Source organism: Trichomycterus rosablanca, chromosome 4 (genome assembly GCF_030014385.1).
Source record: "Trichomycterus rosablanca isolate fTriRos1 chromosome 4, fTriRos1.hap1, whole genome shotgun sequence".
NCBI lineage: Eukaryota > Metazoa > Chordata > Actinopteri > Siluriformes > Trichomycteridae > Trichomycterus > Trichomycterus rosablanca.
In genome coordinates, this window is record NC_085991.1 from 1972349 (window position 1) to 1990272 (window position 17924).

At 42.1% G+C, this 17924-nt stretch overlaps 2 protein-coding genes across 2 annotated transcripts; one reads left to right on the forward strand and one right to left on the reverse strand.

Annotated features, from left to right (window-relative positions):
* Positions 1-385: 385 nt before the first annotated feature.
* Positions 386-5021, reverse strand: fam78ba (family with sequence similarity 78 member Ba). Its single transcript, XM_062992902.1, has 3 exons — positions 4700-5021; positions 2094-2508; positions 386-1205 (listed from the first exon to the last, which is right to left on the reverse strand). Exons 2-3 carry the CDS (start codon positions 2426-2428, stop codon positions 683-685), a joined length of 858 nt encoding a protein of 285 aa, XP_062848972.1. The 5' UTR covers positions 2429-2508; positions 4700-5021; the 3' UTR covers positions 386-682.
* Positions 5022-7176: 2155 nt separating this feature from the next.
* Positions 7177-15695, forward strand: cmpk (cytidylate kinase). The gene is made up of 6 exons (XM_062993777.1): positions 7177-7428; positions 10594-10740; positions 11611-11763; positions 12626-12702; positions 13326-13422; positions 14271-15695. The coding sequence occupies exons 1-6, from the start codon at positions 7297-7299 to the stop codon at positions 14310-14312; spliced, it is 648 nt and encodes a 215-aa protein (XP_062849847.1). The 5' UTR covers positions 7177-7296; the 3' UTR covers positions 14313-15695.
* The last annotated feature ends 2229 nt before the right edge of the window (positions 15696-17924 follow it).

A 17924-nucleotide genomic window follows, 5' to 3' on the forward strand; every position in this document is an offset into this window, starting at 1 on the left:
GGGAATTCCTCTAGAAGTTCAGCATGGAGGAACCCTGAGGAACCTGAAAGCATCCCGTCGGTTAATGTGCTTGTTTGGTTTTGGAGATCTGCACTGTCAAGGCAGTTCGGCATGTAGGAACGTCCAACAAAATCATCTTCACCATTTTTCAGGTTTTCAATTGGGATGATGACTAGCAACACCTCCACTCGCACGGAGGAACTCCAAAAGCCTGGATGGGGAACTCAAGAACCTCAACGACAAGATTCCATGCTTGTTTCCCACTGTCCATCATGTAAACACAAACAAGTGCTCACCTTGGTTCTAAATAATGGATTTCTTAGTCCAGTATGGAAAAAAACTGGCAAGATGTTGCAAGCAAGTCTCCATGCCCCTATATCCTATGATCAAAGCTGCTCTAAAGAGTCCATATTAATATTTATGGAGGAATTTTATGAGCAAAACAATCCTATATGGAAGGATGGCCTGTCCACTATTGAAGATCCAGGCTGATGGAACATCTACTCATACATTTCCAATCAACCAAAGCTCCAAACCACGGTCAGTTGACTGGTTTTGACCAGTTTCACATCTTGAGTCACATCTTCTGGCACTTGGTCTGTGCCACAGAGGGCATACAGATGCTAGCGGGCGTGTTTTAGCACGTCTCGTCATTCTGGAGAGTCTTTTCCTCATCTGAGAGTCATTTGGACGGAATGACGACCAGCGGCGGCCCCCTCCTGGGCCTCCACATTAACACTTGTGCGTCGTTGGCGTTGGGCCGCGCCAGCGCGTTGGGCGGGATGGGCTCGTTGTTGGCGAGGATGAGCGGCTGTTCCTGGTGCGACCGGCCGACCAGGGTGGCCCGGGAGCCCAGCGGCATCGCGGGATCCACGTTGATGTCCACGTGCATGCGCCAGCGCACCGTCTGCAGCAGGATCTTCTCGCGCGTCACCGTGTTCAGCGCCACCAGCCACGTGATGAAGCTCTGGTCCCGAGTGACGCGGGTGAGCGCCAGGGCGCCGCTCTCGCCCACGGGCACGGCCCACGTGACGCTGGGGTAGAAGTTGTCGTTCATACTGACGGTGAGGCGCGACGGCTTGGACGTCGGGCCGGTGATGGTCACCGTCTCGGTGGTGTTGCCGTACCAGGGGTAGCTGACGCCGTCCGAGTCGCTGATGGCCTTCACTCGACCCTCGCGCAGCTCCGGAAGCTCCCAGCTCGACCTGCGGCGGGAGGACGAGTTCAGGGAAGGGAAGAGAAGCTTATTATTATTTATTTATTTATTTATTATTATTTTTTGTTCACATACAGACGGCATTACTTAATTTTTGCACCAAAAATCCTTAATTTACGCTTGTGTGATGTGTGGCGTGTGTTTAATTGTTTCACAGAGCACATCTTACAATAACAAATTAAATTTTTACACCAATATTTATCCCCAAATATGTTTATAAGTGTTCCAGCTAACGGCTCTGTTATTTTACCGATTACAACGTAAATCCTGAATCTGAGCACAATGTGGAACTACAGATGTAAATATACATAATAATACTGAATAATGTCATTTACAGTTTACAATTGTGACCAAATATAATGCCTGGTTTAGGTAAGGGCCTTGTTTAGGGGCCCAAATGTGCCAGCCTGCCAGTGGTGGTGCTTGAACCCCCAATGTTTCAATCATCATTAGTTCAGTATCTTAATCAAAATCATTCAGTTTGACTATTTAATAATAAAGGCAGTTAACATGGCAGCTACAGCCTAGTGGTTAAGGCACTGGACTAGTAATCAAAAGGTTGCTGGTTTGAGCCCCACTATTGCCAGGTTGCCATTGTTGGGCCCTTAAGTAAGGCCCTCAGTTGCTAGTTACTTTGATACACATAAAAGTGCTTTATTATAACAATTCTTACTATTTTTATGTACTAATTCACTCATCGTTAATAAACTCTACATCATGATCAAGGTCAAGGTGATCTGGAGCCTATCCTCTCAGAGCAGGGGGGCATTTACTTACACACACGCATTTACTCTTACACCTGAGGTTAATTTGAGATTAAAAGATAAAAAAACACCATGTGTGAAGTGGTGGTGTGTTTATTTTTGGCATCACTTACACGCCCACATCTCCGTACGTGTTGTAGAACTCCATCTGCGTGCACGCCTGGATCCAGCCCACCGTCCACGTCTCGTTCCGGGGCACAGGCGGCATGACGACGCCGGCCGAGGCGCGGAAGTAGGGCGTGCGGTAGCGCAGCACGATGGGCGAGTTCTCCTCCACGGCGGTGGGGGTGCGGTCGATGGAGGCCGACACCTCGTACACCACGATGTTCTCGCGCCGGACCCGCGGCTTGCAGGCCACGCTCTGGAGACAGCCCATAGCCCCGCCGACCAGGAGCGCGAGCACGATCAGCGCCGGTAAAAACGCCAAAGACCCTAGCAGTCCTTTCATCAGAGCCTCGCCGTCACCCGGGGGCCCGAGACTCGTGGAGGTTCAGCAGGAGCTGTCGGGCGGCGGTGCTGAGCTAACATCTGATCAAACAACAACAAAAACAACAACAAAACATTTATCTTCTGGTGTAGATAATGTAAACATTTCTGCTACTCTTCTTTTTCTGTGCCTTAATGATTGGAATACGTATCAATAGTCAAGCCAGCTTTACATCGAGCACAAGGAAAAGCCTTCGGTCAGAGACTTGTGGTCAGAAGAAACTCAACAATACTACCTACTGTAAAGCGTGATGGTGGAAGTACTGCGCTCTGGTGCTGTTTATATTGGAACCGGTGCATTGCAGAAAGTCTCTATTTCCTCGGCTGCTCCTGTTAGGGGTCGCCAGCAGATCATGAGCCGCATCATTGATCATTGACTATTTATCCGGGCTTGGGACCGGCTCTACAATGCACCGGTTTATGCATCCTAGCGGCTCGGTACCTATAGGACAATTCAGTGTCTCCAATGGGCCTGGCTGCATGTTTTTGGACTGTGGGAGAAAACCGGAGCACCTGGAGGAAACCCACGCAGACACGGGGACAACATGCAAACTCCGCACAGACCTTCGAACCCAGGACCTTCTTGCTGTGAGACGACAGTGCTACCCACTTAGCCAATGTGCTGCCAATCGGAGCATTGCAGAAAGTGAAAAGGTGAAAATTTAGGTCACACAATAACCACCAGTGAGATCTAAAGCTCAAATCTCACATGTCTCACTATACAGACACGACTGGCTGTGTCTAATTGCAGGAATGATCGAACGGGTTTCTCACTGCTGCTGCAGTTGCGACCTCTGCTGGCTGGCTGATGCGCCTGCGAGAGGGATGGTTGATTTACGGATAGAAGTGCGCAACACTCCATCTCTGGCATGATTTTCGGAGGGGGCGCGTGATAGTCTGCGACTCTCCTGGATCAGAGTGGGGGACTGCAGCGCTGGAAGAAGTTACAGTTGAGGCACTGGATATGACTACATGCAGCGTGAGCGCAAACACGGTTTACTTTATTATTAGTTATTCGTACAGAGTGAGTTTTTAGGACTTTTCTCTGTTTAGACGGACGCCAGGCATCATTATCTGAATACTGGCGGGGACGTGTGTTCCCCGGTATATATTGTGATTAAGACCTTGCACTGACGGATGAGAAAATGAGAAAAAAGCAACAGGGGTAAGAACAGTTTGGTACATAAACAAGGTCCGCTGTTTGTTTTAGGCTCATAGTGTCACATGAGTATGATTTTACATTCACACAGATTTATTGGTGGCACACAGTGAGGAAAAAATTCTGATTTGGACTACATGTAGTGTAAACGTAAACATATTTAAATGATAAATGATGTTATTTGGGGTACAGCATCAGTACAGAGTAATGAGGGTCGGTAATTCTTCGATCCAGAAAGGAGATTCGAGATAAACGGTCCATTAAATCATTTTTGCTGTTCACATTGACATATGAGGGGGAAAAAATCTGATTTGGACTACATGGTGGACCTCAAGCGTCCAAAGCCATGAGGGTCGGTGCAGTTTAATCCCGAATGAGATCTGCTGTTTGTCCTGGACGTCCAGTGTCATAGAAATTGTCTTACATCGCCCATAGGTAAATAAGAATTCGGATTTGTACTACATGCAGTGTAAACGCAAACATATTTAAATGATAAATGATGTTATTTGGGGTACAGCATCAGTACAGAGTGATGTGGGTCAGTGATCTTTCAGTCCAGAAAGGAGATTTGACTTCTTTAGGTATTTTGTAAATGTATAAATAAATTAAACAGATATTTTCTGTACATAGAACGATTTTTGCTGTTCACATTGACACATGAGAGGGAAACAAATCTGATTTGGACCACATGGTGGACCTCAAGCGTCCAAAGCCACGATGCTCGGTGCAGTTTGATACCGAATGAGATCTGCTGTTTGTCCTGGACGTCCAGTGTCATATAAATGTAATTTTAACAAGACGAATTTGTCTTACATCGCCCATAGGTGAATGAGAATTCGGATTTGGACCATGTGCAATGTAAACGCAAACACATTGACACATGAGGGGTGGGGAATCTGATTTGGACTACATGGTGGACCTCAAGACGTCCAAAGCCATGAGGGTCGGTGCAGTTTGATTCATGAAGGAGATCTTGTGTAACATAGCCCATAGGTAAGTAAAAATTCGGATCTGGACCCCATGCAGTGTGAAAGCAAACAGAATTTAAATAATACAGGATTTATTTTGTTGTACCTCATCTGTCCTAGTCGGCGTGGGTCGGTACCATTCTGGCTTTTAGGACTTTTAGTAAAAATATGACTGAATAAACCGGATCTAAGTAGACAGGGGCTGGATGGTTGCTCGACCCCCTCCTCCTCCTCTTGCTGTCCTCGCTCGGAGTGCCGCACTGCCCTTGCTGTTTGTCCCCGCGGTGTTGACCGCGTCCCTCGGTGTGTCCTGCGCTCGGTGTCCGGTTCACACGTCCCCCTGCTCGGTCCTCAGTCATGTCCATACCGAGCTGCATTAAACAGCGGCAGCAGCATCCGTCCTACCGAGATCCTTCCCGAGACAAGGGTGAGACCCGCACCCACGGAACAACACGGCCAAAACAAACCCTCCCGACCCTCCGGACTCATCTTATTCCTTAAAAGACTCGCATCAGTGCACTGATTAACCCGGTAAATCGGTCCGGTTGAGCTAGATCGGTTTATGACTATTTTCTGGACATGTTTAATTTCCCCGGTTACGGTCGCTGTTCAGTGCTGACGCTCCGGGGGCGCGCATCGCTGCTTCGGTGCGCGTTCACTAGAGTTCAGGCTGGATCATGGAAAGAGTCGGTTCACTGAATCTCCATCGGAGTCCATTGCAAACAGAGAGTCGACTCCATAGCCGTGGGAAGTAGTCCAAGCGGTCAGACCATTTGTTCATCTTTACTGAACTCTTTCATCCTGGTCAGAGTCGAGGTGCGTCCGGCGCCACTGATTGCCAGGCAGGAATACACCCAGTACAGGGCAATAATTGATCACATTTACATTTTCGGCATTTAGCAGACGCCTTTATCCAAAACGATTTACAGTGGTGTGACAGTATACAGTAAGAGCATTTGTAGGTTAAGGGCCCAACAGCAGCAACCTGGCAGTGGTGGGGCTTGAACCAGCGACCTTCTGATTACTAGTCCAGTACCTTAACCGCTAGGCTACAGTTTATCACAATGCACCACACACATCACAGCATATGAAGGAGAACATACCAAACTCTTTACAGACCGTGACCAGAGATGAGGATCAAACCAAGGCTTTTATTACCAGTGTTGAATTCACTATGCCAACTACACCATCATGCTACCTCAAATGGGCAAAGTCTTGTCAAGTTATAGCTCATATATATCGTTCATTTAATTAATGAACCACTTCATCTTGGTCAGGGTCATAATGGGTCCTGCACCACCCAGAAATACTGTGCACAAGGAAATTTGGAGCAGCCGACACACTTCTGTAGATTTTGGGCTACGCCAACCTGGAGAACATGAACATATGCAGATCTTCAGAATGTACTCTTGTACTGGGTGGTACCAAATCTTTAAAAAAAACTTCTCTTCTCATGGTGTCATTGATTTCCACCACCAGGGGACTTTTAAATAAGGAAGGAGTTCAAATGTATTGAGCTGTAATAAATCATTCAGCTTACTCTTGTGATATCCGACACTTGGCCCATAAATTATTGAATTGATTCCCAACACTGGGAATCAGACACAGAATCTATCTATCTATCTATCTATCTATCTATCTATCTATCTATCTATCTATCTATCTATCTATCTATCTATCTATCTATGCAGCCCATGTGCTAAAATGTTATTAGTTATGATGTTGTTCTTTGTTAGTTCTTTAAATTTAAAGAAAAAAAGATTTACCCGTTACGATTAAAATTACATGTTGCTAATTGTTATAATTTTTTTTCCCTTATAGCGCGTCCAATTGCGTCATGCTTCCTCTCCACCAATGCCGATCCCCGCTCTGATTGAGGAGAACGAAGCTAACCCACGCCCCCTACGACAAGTGAGCAGCAGCCGTACGCATCGTATCACCTACACTTTGACGAGCAGGTCGTAATTGCACCAGTCATGAGAGAGAGACGCCATCCGGCTTAGTCCCGCCCATATCTGAACAACAGGCCAATCGTTGTTCATGTGGCCGCACAGCCTTAGCCGGCAAGGCAGAACTCAGATTCGATACGATGTATTCGGGATCCCAGCTCTGGTTCCAGCATTAATATTTCTATTTAACTGGATATTTGAAGGGATTTAACAATAATGCACACTCAAAGCACACTGTCACTGTTTCAAAGTACAGAAAACTGTTTCACTTACATCTGAAAAACATGAAGAACTCAATGAGTTACAAGCCACAAAAAAATTAATAAAACAGAAAAAATCTGCATGTTTACATATTTAACACATACTGCATAATAATGTTAACATTTAAATAATTGTTTTTATAAAATAAATTGGTGATAATTCGTGGATTTTTCTGTTTTTCTGCACATTTTTAATCACTGCTGTAGAAACCGTGGGGAATTGAATCTTTGAATCGGATTCATTGATGCCCGGCAATCTGAATCAGAATCACAGTCGACTCCGGTGTTTCTGCCAGGTTACGTCAGTGGGCGTGGTTTAACAGCACTAGACCACGCCTCTTGGTCGGATCACTACGCGTCAGACTCGGAGCGGAAGGAGAATCGGCACCGGGCGGGCGGCGCTTTTCCAGCGGCAGTTAGTGCAGCAGTTACCCGTTTTTTGATTGTCTGTAGCCGGCGGCCGCTGGGCCTTTTTCCGCTCCTCTACCGGGTTTATGATCGGTGGAGCTCTCCGCAGTGTGTGCAGTAAAGCCCCGCGCGTTGTTCTCGCCATGAAGCCGCAGGTTGTGTTCGTGTTGGGGGGTCCTGGTGCTGGAAAAGGGACCCAGTGCTCCAAAATCATCCAGGTAACAACACACACACACACACACACACACATATATATATAATAACACATACAGACACACACTTTCTATCATTTACATACACACACACATCTATGTACACTTACAGATACACTCAGACACACTCATACATGTGTACACACACACCTCATTCACTTAGACATATTTTTATTATTATTATTTTTATTCTTATTAAGGAAATAAAATACACTCTCTCTCTCTCACACACACACACACACACACACACACACACACACACATTTATGCACATACATATATATGTACACACACCCACGTTATAGCCGTGCCCTTCTACAACAGTGACACGTTCCATATGGATGCGTTTTAAATCGTTCCATGTTCCGTACACATGTACACTACATAGGAATCTACAACGCTACACTTGCACCCTACCTAGTGCACTACACGTTTCGCGTAGAGCAGTTTGGGATCCAGCCACTGTACTTCCTGGTGAACATGTCGTTTACTGTTGTCTGTTTATTTTCTTATATTTAATGTGAAATGTTTGCTATATAAAAATCACATGTTTAATAATTTGCACCTACATTAATATTCGGAGTCAAACGTTTTTCTTTATGGTTTTTCTATAATGATTAAAACACACTTTGCTCCCCTAAAACAGTTCATTTGTTAGTTTATTGGTTTTATTTCAAATCTGCTGATGACCTTGACTAGGACTGGTGACTTCTCTGTGCCCACATGAAAAGATCCAGCTTGACAGTGTTTTTTTTTGCCAAGCTTATGCTGAGAGGGTTGTCAGATCGGTCAGATTTAAACCATAAACCATGAATCAGATGCTGTTGGAACATAGTTGAAGCTGAGTGTGTTTACACACACAGAAAAAAATCGAATAAGTGCAAAGCAAACAAATTTTTGACATATTTTGATTGTACCAGGTTAACATTTAGTAAACTTAAGTCGTCTGATTATGGGAAATCTGATTATGGGAGTTTATGTCAGTCAGTCAGTAATCAGATTTCCCTCTAATTAACTGTAATACAATTTTTACCTTTTTAAAATCCTGTAAAGTTTATTTATAAGGCCGCTCGTATCGAATCTCAGCTCTGCCATCCGGCTGGGCTGGGAGGCTGCATGAACAACGATTGGCTGTCGTTCGTAGTGTAGGACAAGCCGGATAGGGACTCCTCATAACTGAACGAATTACAGAGTCGAGGAATAAAACTGATCAGGGTGTGGCTCTCCGTGCACAAAGCTGATCGGTATATGAACTCGCCTCTTGCAGGTGAAAAGATGCAGTCGGCTACTGCACACGTGTCGGGGGGGGGCGTGTGACACTCTCGCTCTCCTCAATCGGGGCGGGGGTCAATACCAGTCGAGAGGAAGCATAACGCAACTGGGTAAAAATTAGACGTGCAAAAAAAAATCGGGAGAAAATGCATTAAAAAGTTTATTTATAATAAAACTGATCGCTGATTTAAATTTTAATGTCATTAAATAATTACCTGCTTTTTTTTTACAGCAGTTACGGTTCAACTAGTAGATTCGGGTCGAATGGTCCGAGAGTTTAACTCTTGAGTTTAAACCATACCGGTGCTACCGACCTCTCCGGGCACCTAATGAGTACAATCGGGTGTGTCTGAGGGAATTGGATAGTGTTTGTACCCTATTACACATATGGTGGACAGGATGGGTGCTGGTTGGCAGGGAAAATGCAATAGGGAATTGTAAAAGGGGGAAAATAATAAGCAGGTTATTTACACATATCCAATTCTTCTATTGCATTTGCGACCTCTGCTACATACACAGCACTAACATGGGGCGTGTACACACTTTTTCCAGCACTATCCGCTGCCACTTGTGCCACTGCCTTCTCAATGTTCAGCCTAAACCATTTAGCCGTTCTTCCACGAGGCCATCACAGACATTAAACAGACAAACCTGAGTCACACACACCCAAATATTTGGGCCACATTTTTTAATGTGTCAACTGTTTCAAAGCTTGATTGTGTCAGTAAATCCTGAAGGGTTCATTGTGCAGAGAACTAAAGTGCATCTGCTGGCAGGTCGGTCTACGTGGCAGAGTAAACATACGTGATTATAAAGGCTCAGTCTCGTTCACTGGATCTGCACTTGATGTGCCTGGTTTTTTCTCTCCTTATCTGAACTTTATTATCAGTAAGCAATCACACTGTTTCTGTATGTGGGTGAACAGTTGATTCAGGTCATGTTTGTGTCCTGTTTGTCTCTTCGACCTAAAATTGATAAGTGTCTCATGGGTAATTTGCCATACGTCACTTTTCATCACATCAGGACCGTACAACTAACAGACAGGCATCATAACAGCTTTGACGCAATGAGACATCTGAATGAGTTCTGTGGTAACTTCTGTACATTGTGAGGTGGTTTGTCCTACAGTGCACCCTGGCGCATCTCTTCCCCGGGTAAATAATCTACGCAAGACCATCCGTCCACACTTTCGCCAGTCCAGTTTTGATGGCTGGCAGCGTATTGTAGGTGATTTGAAAACAGGGTGCCAATATGACATAATTTCCCCCCCATTTCCACCCCTTCCTTTATGCACCGTCCCAAATTGTGTGTATTTGCCCCCGCTGTTTGCGTGGCACCCTTGCTAGCCCCAGCACACCTGTTCCCTGATGTGTCAAGTTGGCGGTCGTATTTTTATGCTGTCCAGCGCGGGATTTCAATAAAGATAAGCTCTGTTTGACCCTACCATCCTCAGACACAACCAGTGGTATCTGTTGAGCGCCCAGACAGGTCAATAGCACAACTGAGACCCTCTTTTTTTGGCTGGTCTTGTTAGGGGTCACCACAGCAGATCATTCGTCTCCATCTTGCCCCATCCTGAGCTTCCTTCTGTATCACCCCAACCATCTGCATATAGATCACTACAGGCGGTTGTTGTTAACCTGGGCATGTAAGTCTGACACAACCCGGGCTTGTGACCTGCACTAAGAGTGCACTAATATGCACCCCCAGTGGCTAGGTTGCCAAACATTTTTACAATCCTCTACTAATATTCTTTCTGTTTTAACCATAACACTTACATGTGTGTGTATTTTAAATCAGTTTGCTTTGATATAAATCAGTTCTAAACGTAAACGATAGCCGCATGTGTTTCAGCGGGTCTCTATTGCTCACGTAGCGCTTTCTCTCCGTCTCTTTTAGCACTACAGCTACACCCACCTCTCCGCCGGGGACCTGCTGAGAGAGGAGCGCAGCCGAAAGGAGTCCGAGTTCGGCCAGCTCATCGACAGCTACATCAAGGAGGGAAAGATCGTACCGGTGGAGATCACCATCAACTTACTGAGGAAGGTTTGTGAGGTTCTTCACTTTCTGGAAGTTCCGGTTGGTCTGGAATCAAAGCACGTGCTACGTCAGAACCTGGAGAACCTGAGGAACCTGTCTGTGTGAATTGATGTTGGATGAGAAGGGCTGGCTAACAATCAGCGTTAGAAGCCGTGTCCTTATAATTTTGACCATCTATTGTATGCATTGTCTCATTAACATGCCATACTTGTCTGTGGTATGTAAAACAATAGTTTCTCTCCATCTGCAGATGTGTAGGCAAATTGCGTGGCATGTTCGTTTTTCCTTTGCTCAGGGGTCCAGGGTTTGTGCTCCTTAAATCAAGTCTATAGACTGGATCGTTGGGGTGCTCAGTCAGTTCTGTGGTATTTTGGTGGGGGACAAATGTCCTTTATTCCCACTGTCGTATTATTATACTATTATTATATTGTAATAAGTATGTGGACACTCCTTATTATTGAGTTCAGGTGTTTCAGAAACACTGCATGCAGGCGTAAAAGGATTTTGGGCTCAAGGACAGCCTCATGTATCATATATCATATTGGTTTGTTTTCTGTTTTAGAGATTTTTGGTGGGGAGAGAGGGCTTGTTCTGTCTTGTTTTGTTTCACACTTTTGATCTCTAGTGTTTGTGACCTATTTATGGCCTTTAATCATTGCTAGACAACATGAGCGATGTTGTAATGCACAGTGCTTACCTCCAGAATTAGATGTCAGATTAGCATCAAGGGTTTTCCCTAAACTGTTTCCACAAAGCTAAAAGCATTTGCAATTTATTTTATGAAACACCTGAGCTAGAAGGGGTGTATTCACCTTTCAGTGGTACTGTACGATTGCTACGATATACGAATTTCACCAACGTTTTCTTGCCGTCCAGGCGATGGAGGAGACCATGAAGACGGACGAGAAGAAATATCGCTTCCTCATCGACGGGTTTCCCCGGAACGAAGACAACCTGCAGGGCTGGGCGAAAGTCATGGACGGCAAAGCCGACGTCAAGTTCGTCCTGTTCTTTGACTGCAGTAACAAAGTGAGTAGTTCTGATAACGGCTTTTGACGTTTTGTCTTCGGGATTCAGCCAACGATCCCCCAATTCTCATTTATCAAGTTTGGGAAAGGTTCCTAAAAGGTTTTTTGGGGATTTTTCCCTCTTTGTGTTCTATTCGGATATCTGAATGCGGGGGTGGGTGGGTGTGTGTGTGTGTGGGGGGGGATTTTCTCACTGCCCCCCAAGCGCAATGCAAGCAAAGTCTATTTTTAAAAAATGATCTCTGAACTTGTAACGGAGCGAGCGGCTTCTGCCGCAACCATGGGAACTAGAAAGCGTTTGGTTATTATTTTAAGTAGTGTTCACTTGTAGTCTTAGTAATGCTGTGTGTGCGCAGGCATATCAGCGTAACAACCTGTTTATAACTCCGCTGTTTATGTAGCGCAGTGGGTAGAGCGCAGCACGCATATTTTTCCACCCAAGGTTCGAATCTGGCTTAGGATGAAACTAAACTAACACAAGCAGGGCCGGCGCTATGGGGGCGCTGGGGTGGGCATTGCCCCCCCAGATTTTCGCTATGGGGGCGCTGGGGCGGGCATTGCCCCCCCCCAAGCAAAGCAGTCCAGAACTGGGGCTGACCAAAAGTAAAAAAAATTAACAAGGGAAAGTCAGAGCTCATTTTAGGCCGATTAAACCCCAAAATTACTGATGTGATTGAACATTTTGCTCTATTTTTAATCAATTTGGTTCTAAAACACCAGTTTGGTGTGGAAGAACTCCAGTGGAGCCCTGACCTCACCCTCAATTAACACTTTAGGGATGAATTGGAACGTCACCAGCGAGCCAGACCTTCTGTTTTTTTCCTTGTTGTGTGTTAAATTGTGTGACTGGTCGTGTGTTGCAGGTTTGCATCGATCGGTGTTTAGAGAGAGGAAAGAGCAGCGGTCGGACCGACGACAACAAAGAGAGCTTGCAGAAAAGGTCATTCTAATGTTTCTGTTATTTAGACATGTCCAATTCTCTCTGTTGCATTGTCATCCATTGGTAGCCTCATGCACGACTAATCCTTTAGACAGTAGGGGTTGAGCTCATGAACAGCTTTAAAATATTTGAATGAAACACTTGACACTTGATTAGGAAAATTTGGGCCCCTTTAATTGGGGTCACCCCCCCCTTTTACAAGCTAGTTCATTTTGGAACTTCACCTGTATTTCCCAGTAGCAAGTTGGGCGTCACACATTTCCAATGGAACCTGTTCTCCAGCGTGGCCTGGGGCCCCAGTGGACACAACTTCTAATTACTGAGTAACAACTGGTGTTTTAGCAACACTCGGGAAAGGACCATGCCTGTTTTCAGCATACACACAAAGCACCCCTGTGTACAAAGTGAAGTCTTTAAAGACATGCTTTGCTGAGTTTGGTGTGGAGGAACTTCTGAGGCCTGCACAGAGCCCTCACTCCAACACTACTGACCCCCTGCCACACTGCCCCTTTACCGAAGTGCATATCTGACTGTCCAAAAGCTTGAGGAATCTCTACAGATGAGTCAATTCAAGATTCATACTCTATCTTTTACCTGGCATTTAACAAATAATCTTTTTACAGGATCCAGACGTACCTGCAGTCAACACGGCCCATCGTAGATCAGTATGAGAAGCTGGGAAAGGTTCGCACCATTGATGCGTCACGCTCCGTCGATGAGGTGAGACGATTATTAGAACCATCAGGACACACCAGTGCAGTTTTGTGATACTTCTGATACTGATAGCGATACCGCTGTGTTAAAAGGCTGTTGTTTTTGTTGCCACAAATCTGAAAGCAAAGGATTTGTTTAATAAAGTGGAACCTCGATTTAACAGACCTCAATTTAACGGATTTCAGATTTCTGCTCCGATTGTTACCAACACCAGTAGTTCAGTAATTGTCCGCTAGCCGGAACACGTCTCTCTGTTTACATGAGTGAGAGGCTTTTTTTTGTCGGGAGGCTCATTTTGTTCTCGCCTTTTTCTAGGTGTTTTATATAGTTATGGCTTCGAAAGACAAGGGAAGTGGTAAGCGAAAGAGGTGTATGTAGGTATTGCTGAAAAGTTATAAGTGGAAAGCGGCGTTTCTGTGGCTCACATGTGAGAAATATGGTTAGGTATGAATTATGTATAAATTTCTCCCTAGTAGTACAGTACATCAATTTTAATATTCATTTACAGGTTTTACATGACATATTTACGTATCTATTTACGTTGTTCATTTTATTGTTTGTCATATGTGCATGTTTAGCACTGTTGTGTGTTCGTATATTTTCACACCCCTGGAAAAAGACCTCGCTGTTTCGGACAATCGCATTTTACGGATTAGTGATTCCCCCGTCCCTCTGTTAAATCAAGGCACTATATATTTATTATTATACACTTATTAGCAATAGATGCTGCTAAAACATCTGAATTTAAAAAAAATCTAGAAAAATGGCTTGGGTCCGAAAGGGGTGGGATTGAACTGGTCAGTCATGATGCCTGTTATTACTGCACCATCACTAACTGGTCTTTTTTTGTGCAGGTGTTTGCTGACGTGAAGCAACTCTTCGACAAAGAGGGTTAGCGCTCCAGAACCCGAGCTCTTCTTACCGACGTCCATAATGCTGCGCTTCATTCATTCATGTTTATCTTTTTACTTATCGAAACGTATTTTGTCCTTTTGTTTAGGAGTAAATGTGAGTGTGTGTGTGTGTGTTTGTTTGTACATCCATGGTTTAAAAGGAAACAGTTATATTCGGTAAATTTTAGCTTCCTAATGCCAAAGCTTGTTTTTTTTGTTTTTTTTATAGAAAAGGTGCTTTATTTTTTGTCAACACATTTGCAGGAAAAAGACAGAAAACACTGGACGCCTGAGTTCACTGTGTTTAACATGCAGGAAAAGAACCGTAGTGGTCTGATCTTAGACGGCCCATGATTTATTAATACAAAGGCCATCGAGGGAATACAGTTGGGTTCTGCTTAATACAGACACAGTGATGTCACTGACCCAGTTGTCTTTGTCTTTCTCTCACACATTGTTGAGGAAAAATAATAGCAATTATTTTAAAGCTCTGGCATTAAACTGCTTGGTGTCACAGAGGAACAATAATCTAATAGAACCATGATAACAGTTAAAAGAACATTTTTCTCATGAATGGTAGGTACCTAGTACTCTTAGTTATGTGTTTTTACATTTTATCTGTAACCATGTATGTATGTATAGGTTATTATCTATATGTTATTAATATTATTTTACTATCATCCAACATGGAAACAGCCTGAGATGCAATCGAACGAGGGATGGAATATGGAATAAACAATGAAATACACGCCGTCTATGGGCTGTACATGAACTGTACTTGAATGTTTTCTGTTTATCATCTGTTGCCATAATCAAAGCAAGGCTAGTTATAGAACAGTCTGTAAAAACACCACAGCACTGGGGTAGTTATTTCTCTATAACAGAAGCAGGTGCTATCTCTGTTTTCTCCTTTTTTGCATTGTCTTATTTCATGTATATTAAATGTACCTAAGCACTCAGGCCAACTCTGCCGGTTGTCCATGAAGGGCAGCAGGTCAGAACGAGCTTCCTCTAATACGTGTAAAATCGAGAGCTTTAACACATACACACAACTTGCTGTTCTCTTTGTATTTCTCCGCCGCTTGTGTCGGCACCTTGACCAGACAGTAGGTGTCCCATTTGGACCATTAAGGAGGTGGTTCTTCTTCCAGACTTCCCCTCCCATACTCTGCTGTGGTTTTTAAGAAGTCTTGCTTCCCCATAAATGAGTATTATAAAGTAAAAAGAGTAAACTTTACAGTTCCTCACAGATGATTATGTATCAACAGCTTTATAATGCTGCGCTCGCCTGTAATTAAGGTGTAATTAGCATTTAGTTGTATTGACAATGACCATGATCTAAGAGCTTTGTGCATTTTCAGACAATAAATATGATCATAAAATCCATTACATTTGTTATTTTTTATTCTTCTTTAACAGAGTGATTGCTAGCAGTAAATACAGGTCAGGCATAAATTGGTATGATTACTGTATTGATTAATGCAGTCCAAACACTCAAAAGCAATATTAGTATGATCCAAAAAGCACTGATACCATAAGTATCTTTCTTATCTGTCTTATCTTATTTTTCTATTTCCTAGCTGTAACATTTTAAAACCAAACAATCTTAATATGCTGAAAAGGAGGCTTAGTTTAGTAGATATTTTTAATCCAACAAACAATTTCAACTCACAAAGTAAACAATTACTATCAATAAAAGTCCAGTGTCAAAAGTTCAGCATTGAATACACAGGAAACGCATGCAGTGAAGCTTTCTCTCCCATAAACCCTTGTTTTTTAAATAGTATTTACTTATTTATTGTTACAATACATTTATTGTACTGCTTTATTCTAAGCAGAGCTGTGGTTAATCCAAATACACCTGAAAATACTGATAATATGCAGTAATAATATTTGTACAGGGCACTGTTATAGTACAGGGGAACACACGTTTACATGTATAATTGCAATCACAACTAACCAGGACTACCTGGAGGAAAACACTAAGATGGGGTGAACTTGTAAAACTACTGTTTCTGTGTGGTACCCCTATACTACTGTATATGCTTTATTGTGTTGCTTCCAGTCATGTCGTTTAAAGTTAGTTTTATTATAATTTATAATGTTTTATTATAGTATGTTTGAACCTCGGTCGTTACAAACATAGCTTTCTGACTGGTTTTGCAGTTTACTTTGATAGTTTAACCAAAATAAACGATTTCCAAAATGCTAACGTTCATGTTGCTAACGCCATTGTACATTGGAATCTAAGAATCGATTCTTTTTGCTGTAGACTTAATAGGCTACACCTGTCTGGAAGTATTAATTAGTAGGTTGGGATTTCGTACATGTTTGGATGTACGTGTTTCTTTGGATCTGTCTGTCTGGATCAGAGGTCTGATGTTCAATATTATCGGCAAAATCCGGTTCAGCTGCTTCGTTTTTATATCAAATGTACCTTGTATGGAATAAACAGGTGGATTCAGGTGTGCTTGTGGACTTCGGTCAAGTTGTTTCTAAGGATGTGTGTATACTAAACATTACGGTAATAGCGTCTGGTAAAACTGATTAAAAAAAAAGTCACTGACGATGTGAACGTAATTTCATAAGTTAAAAATATATAAATATATCAGATAAAAATATATCGGTTACAAATATATATAAATATATCACTTAAAAATGAGAATATATCAGTTAAAATATAAATAAAAATATCACTTAAAAATATGAATATATCATCTAAAAATATATATAAATATATCAGTTAAAAATATATAAATATATCAGTTAAAATTATATAAATATATTAGTTAAAATATGAATATATCATCTAAAAATATATAAATATATCAGTTAAAATTATATAAATATATTAGTTAAAATATGAATATATCATCTAAAAATATATAAATATAACAGTTAAAATATATAAATATATCAGTTAAAATTATATAAATATATTAGTTAAAATATATATATCAGTTAAAAATATATAAATGTATCAGTTAAAAAATATGTAAATATATCAGTTAAAAAATATATAAATATATCAGTTAAAAATTTAATAATTAAATAAACCAATTTCTTCCTGCAAACTGTATTTGGGATACAATTTCAAGCTTTGAAAAAAAGAGTTGCTAATAACCTGACATTATTATTTTACTTTAAATTTAAAGTCAACTAAAATTTAATCTTAGCTCTTTAATTTTTATTGTTATTAAAAAGAATCTACTTGTTTCCACACAACAATTTCACTTTGTAATGATAGTACACCATCTGTAGTTTACATTCAGTTTATATCAAGCAATTCTGATGTATCATTTTTAAATAAATAGCTTTTATATTGCCACATTTCTATTATTTTAACTCTAGACTGTTATTAAAAAATTCTCTAGTTTCCACACAATAATTCCACTTCATAATGATAGTATACAATCTGTAGATGTCACTCAGTTAATATCAAGTAATTCTGATGTGTCATTTTTAAATTAAGTCTTTTATATTGCCACATTTCTATTAATTTCACTCTAGACTGTTATAAAAAAGAATTTTCTAGTTTCCACAGAACAATTCCACTTTATAATGATAGTACACCATCTGTAGATATCACTCAATTAATATCAAGCAATTCTGATG

What these genes read in the sequence shown, in the direction of transcription:
- cmpk (XM_062993777.1), top strand. Translation starts at nt 7,297, where the DNA reads ATGATCGGTGGAGCTCTCCGCAGTGTGTGCAGTAAAGCCCCGCGCGTT. An exon ending in AGTGCTCCAAAATCATCCAG is followed by an intron (nt 7,429 to 10,593) that starts GTAACAACACAC and finishes CGTCTCTTTTAG; the next exon opens with CACTACAGCTACACCCACCT. An exon ending in TCTTTGACTGCAGTAACAAA is followed by an intron (nt 11,764 to 12,625) that starts GTGAGTAGTTCT and finishes CGTGTGTTGCAG; the next exon opens with GTTTGCATCGATCGGTGTTT.
- fam78ba (XM_062992902.1), bottom strand. Translation starts at nt 2,428, where the DNA reads ATGAAAGGACTGCTAGGGTCTTTGGCGTTTTTACCGGCGCTGATCGTG. An exon ending in ACGTACGGAGATGTGGGCGT is followed by an intron (nt 1,206 to 2,093) that starts GTAAGTGATGCC and finishes CTCCCGCCGCAG; the next exon opens with GTCGAGCTGGGAGCTTCCGG.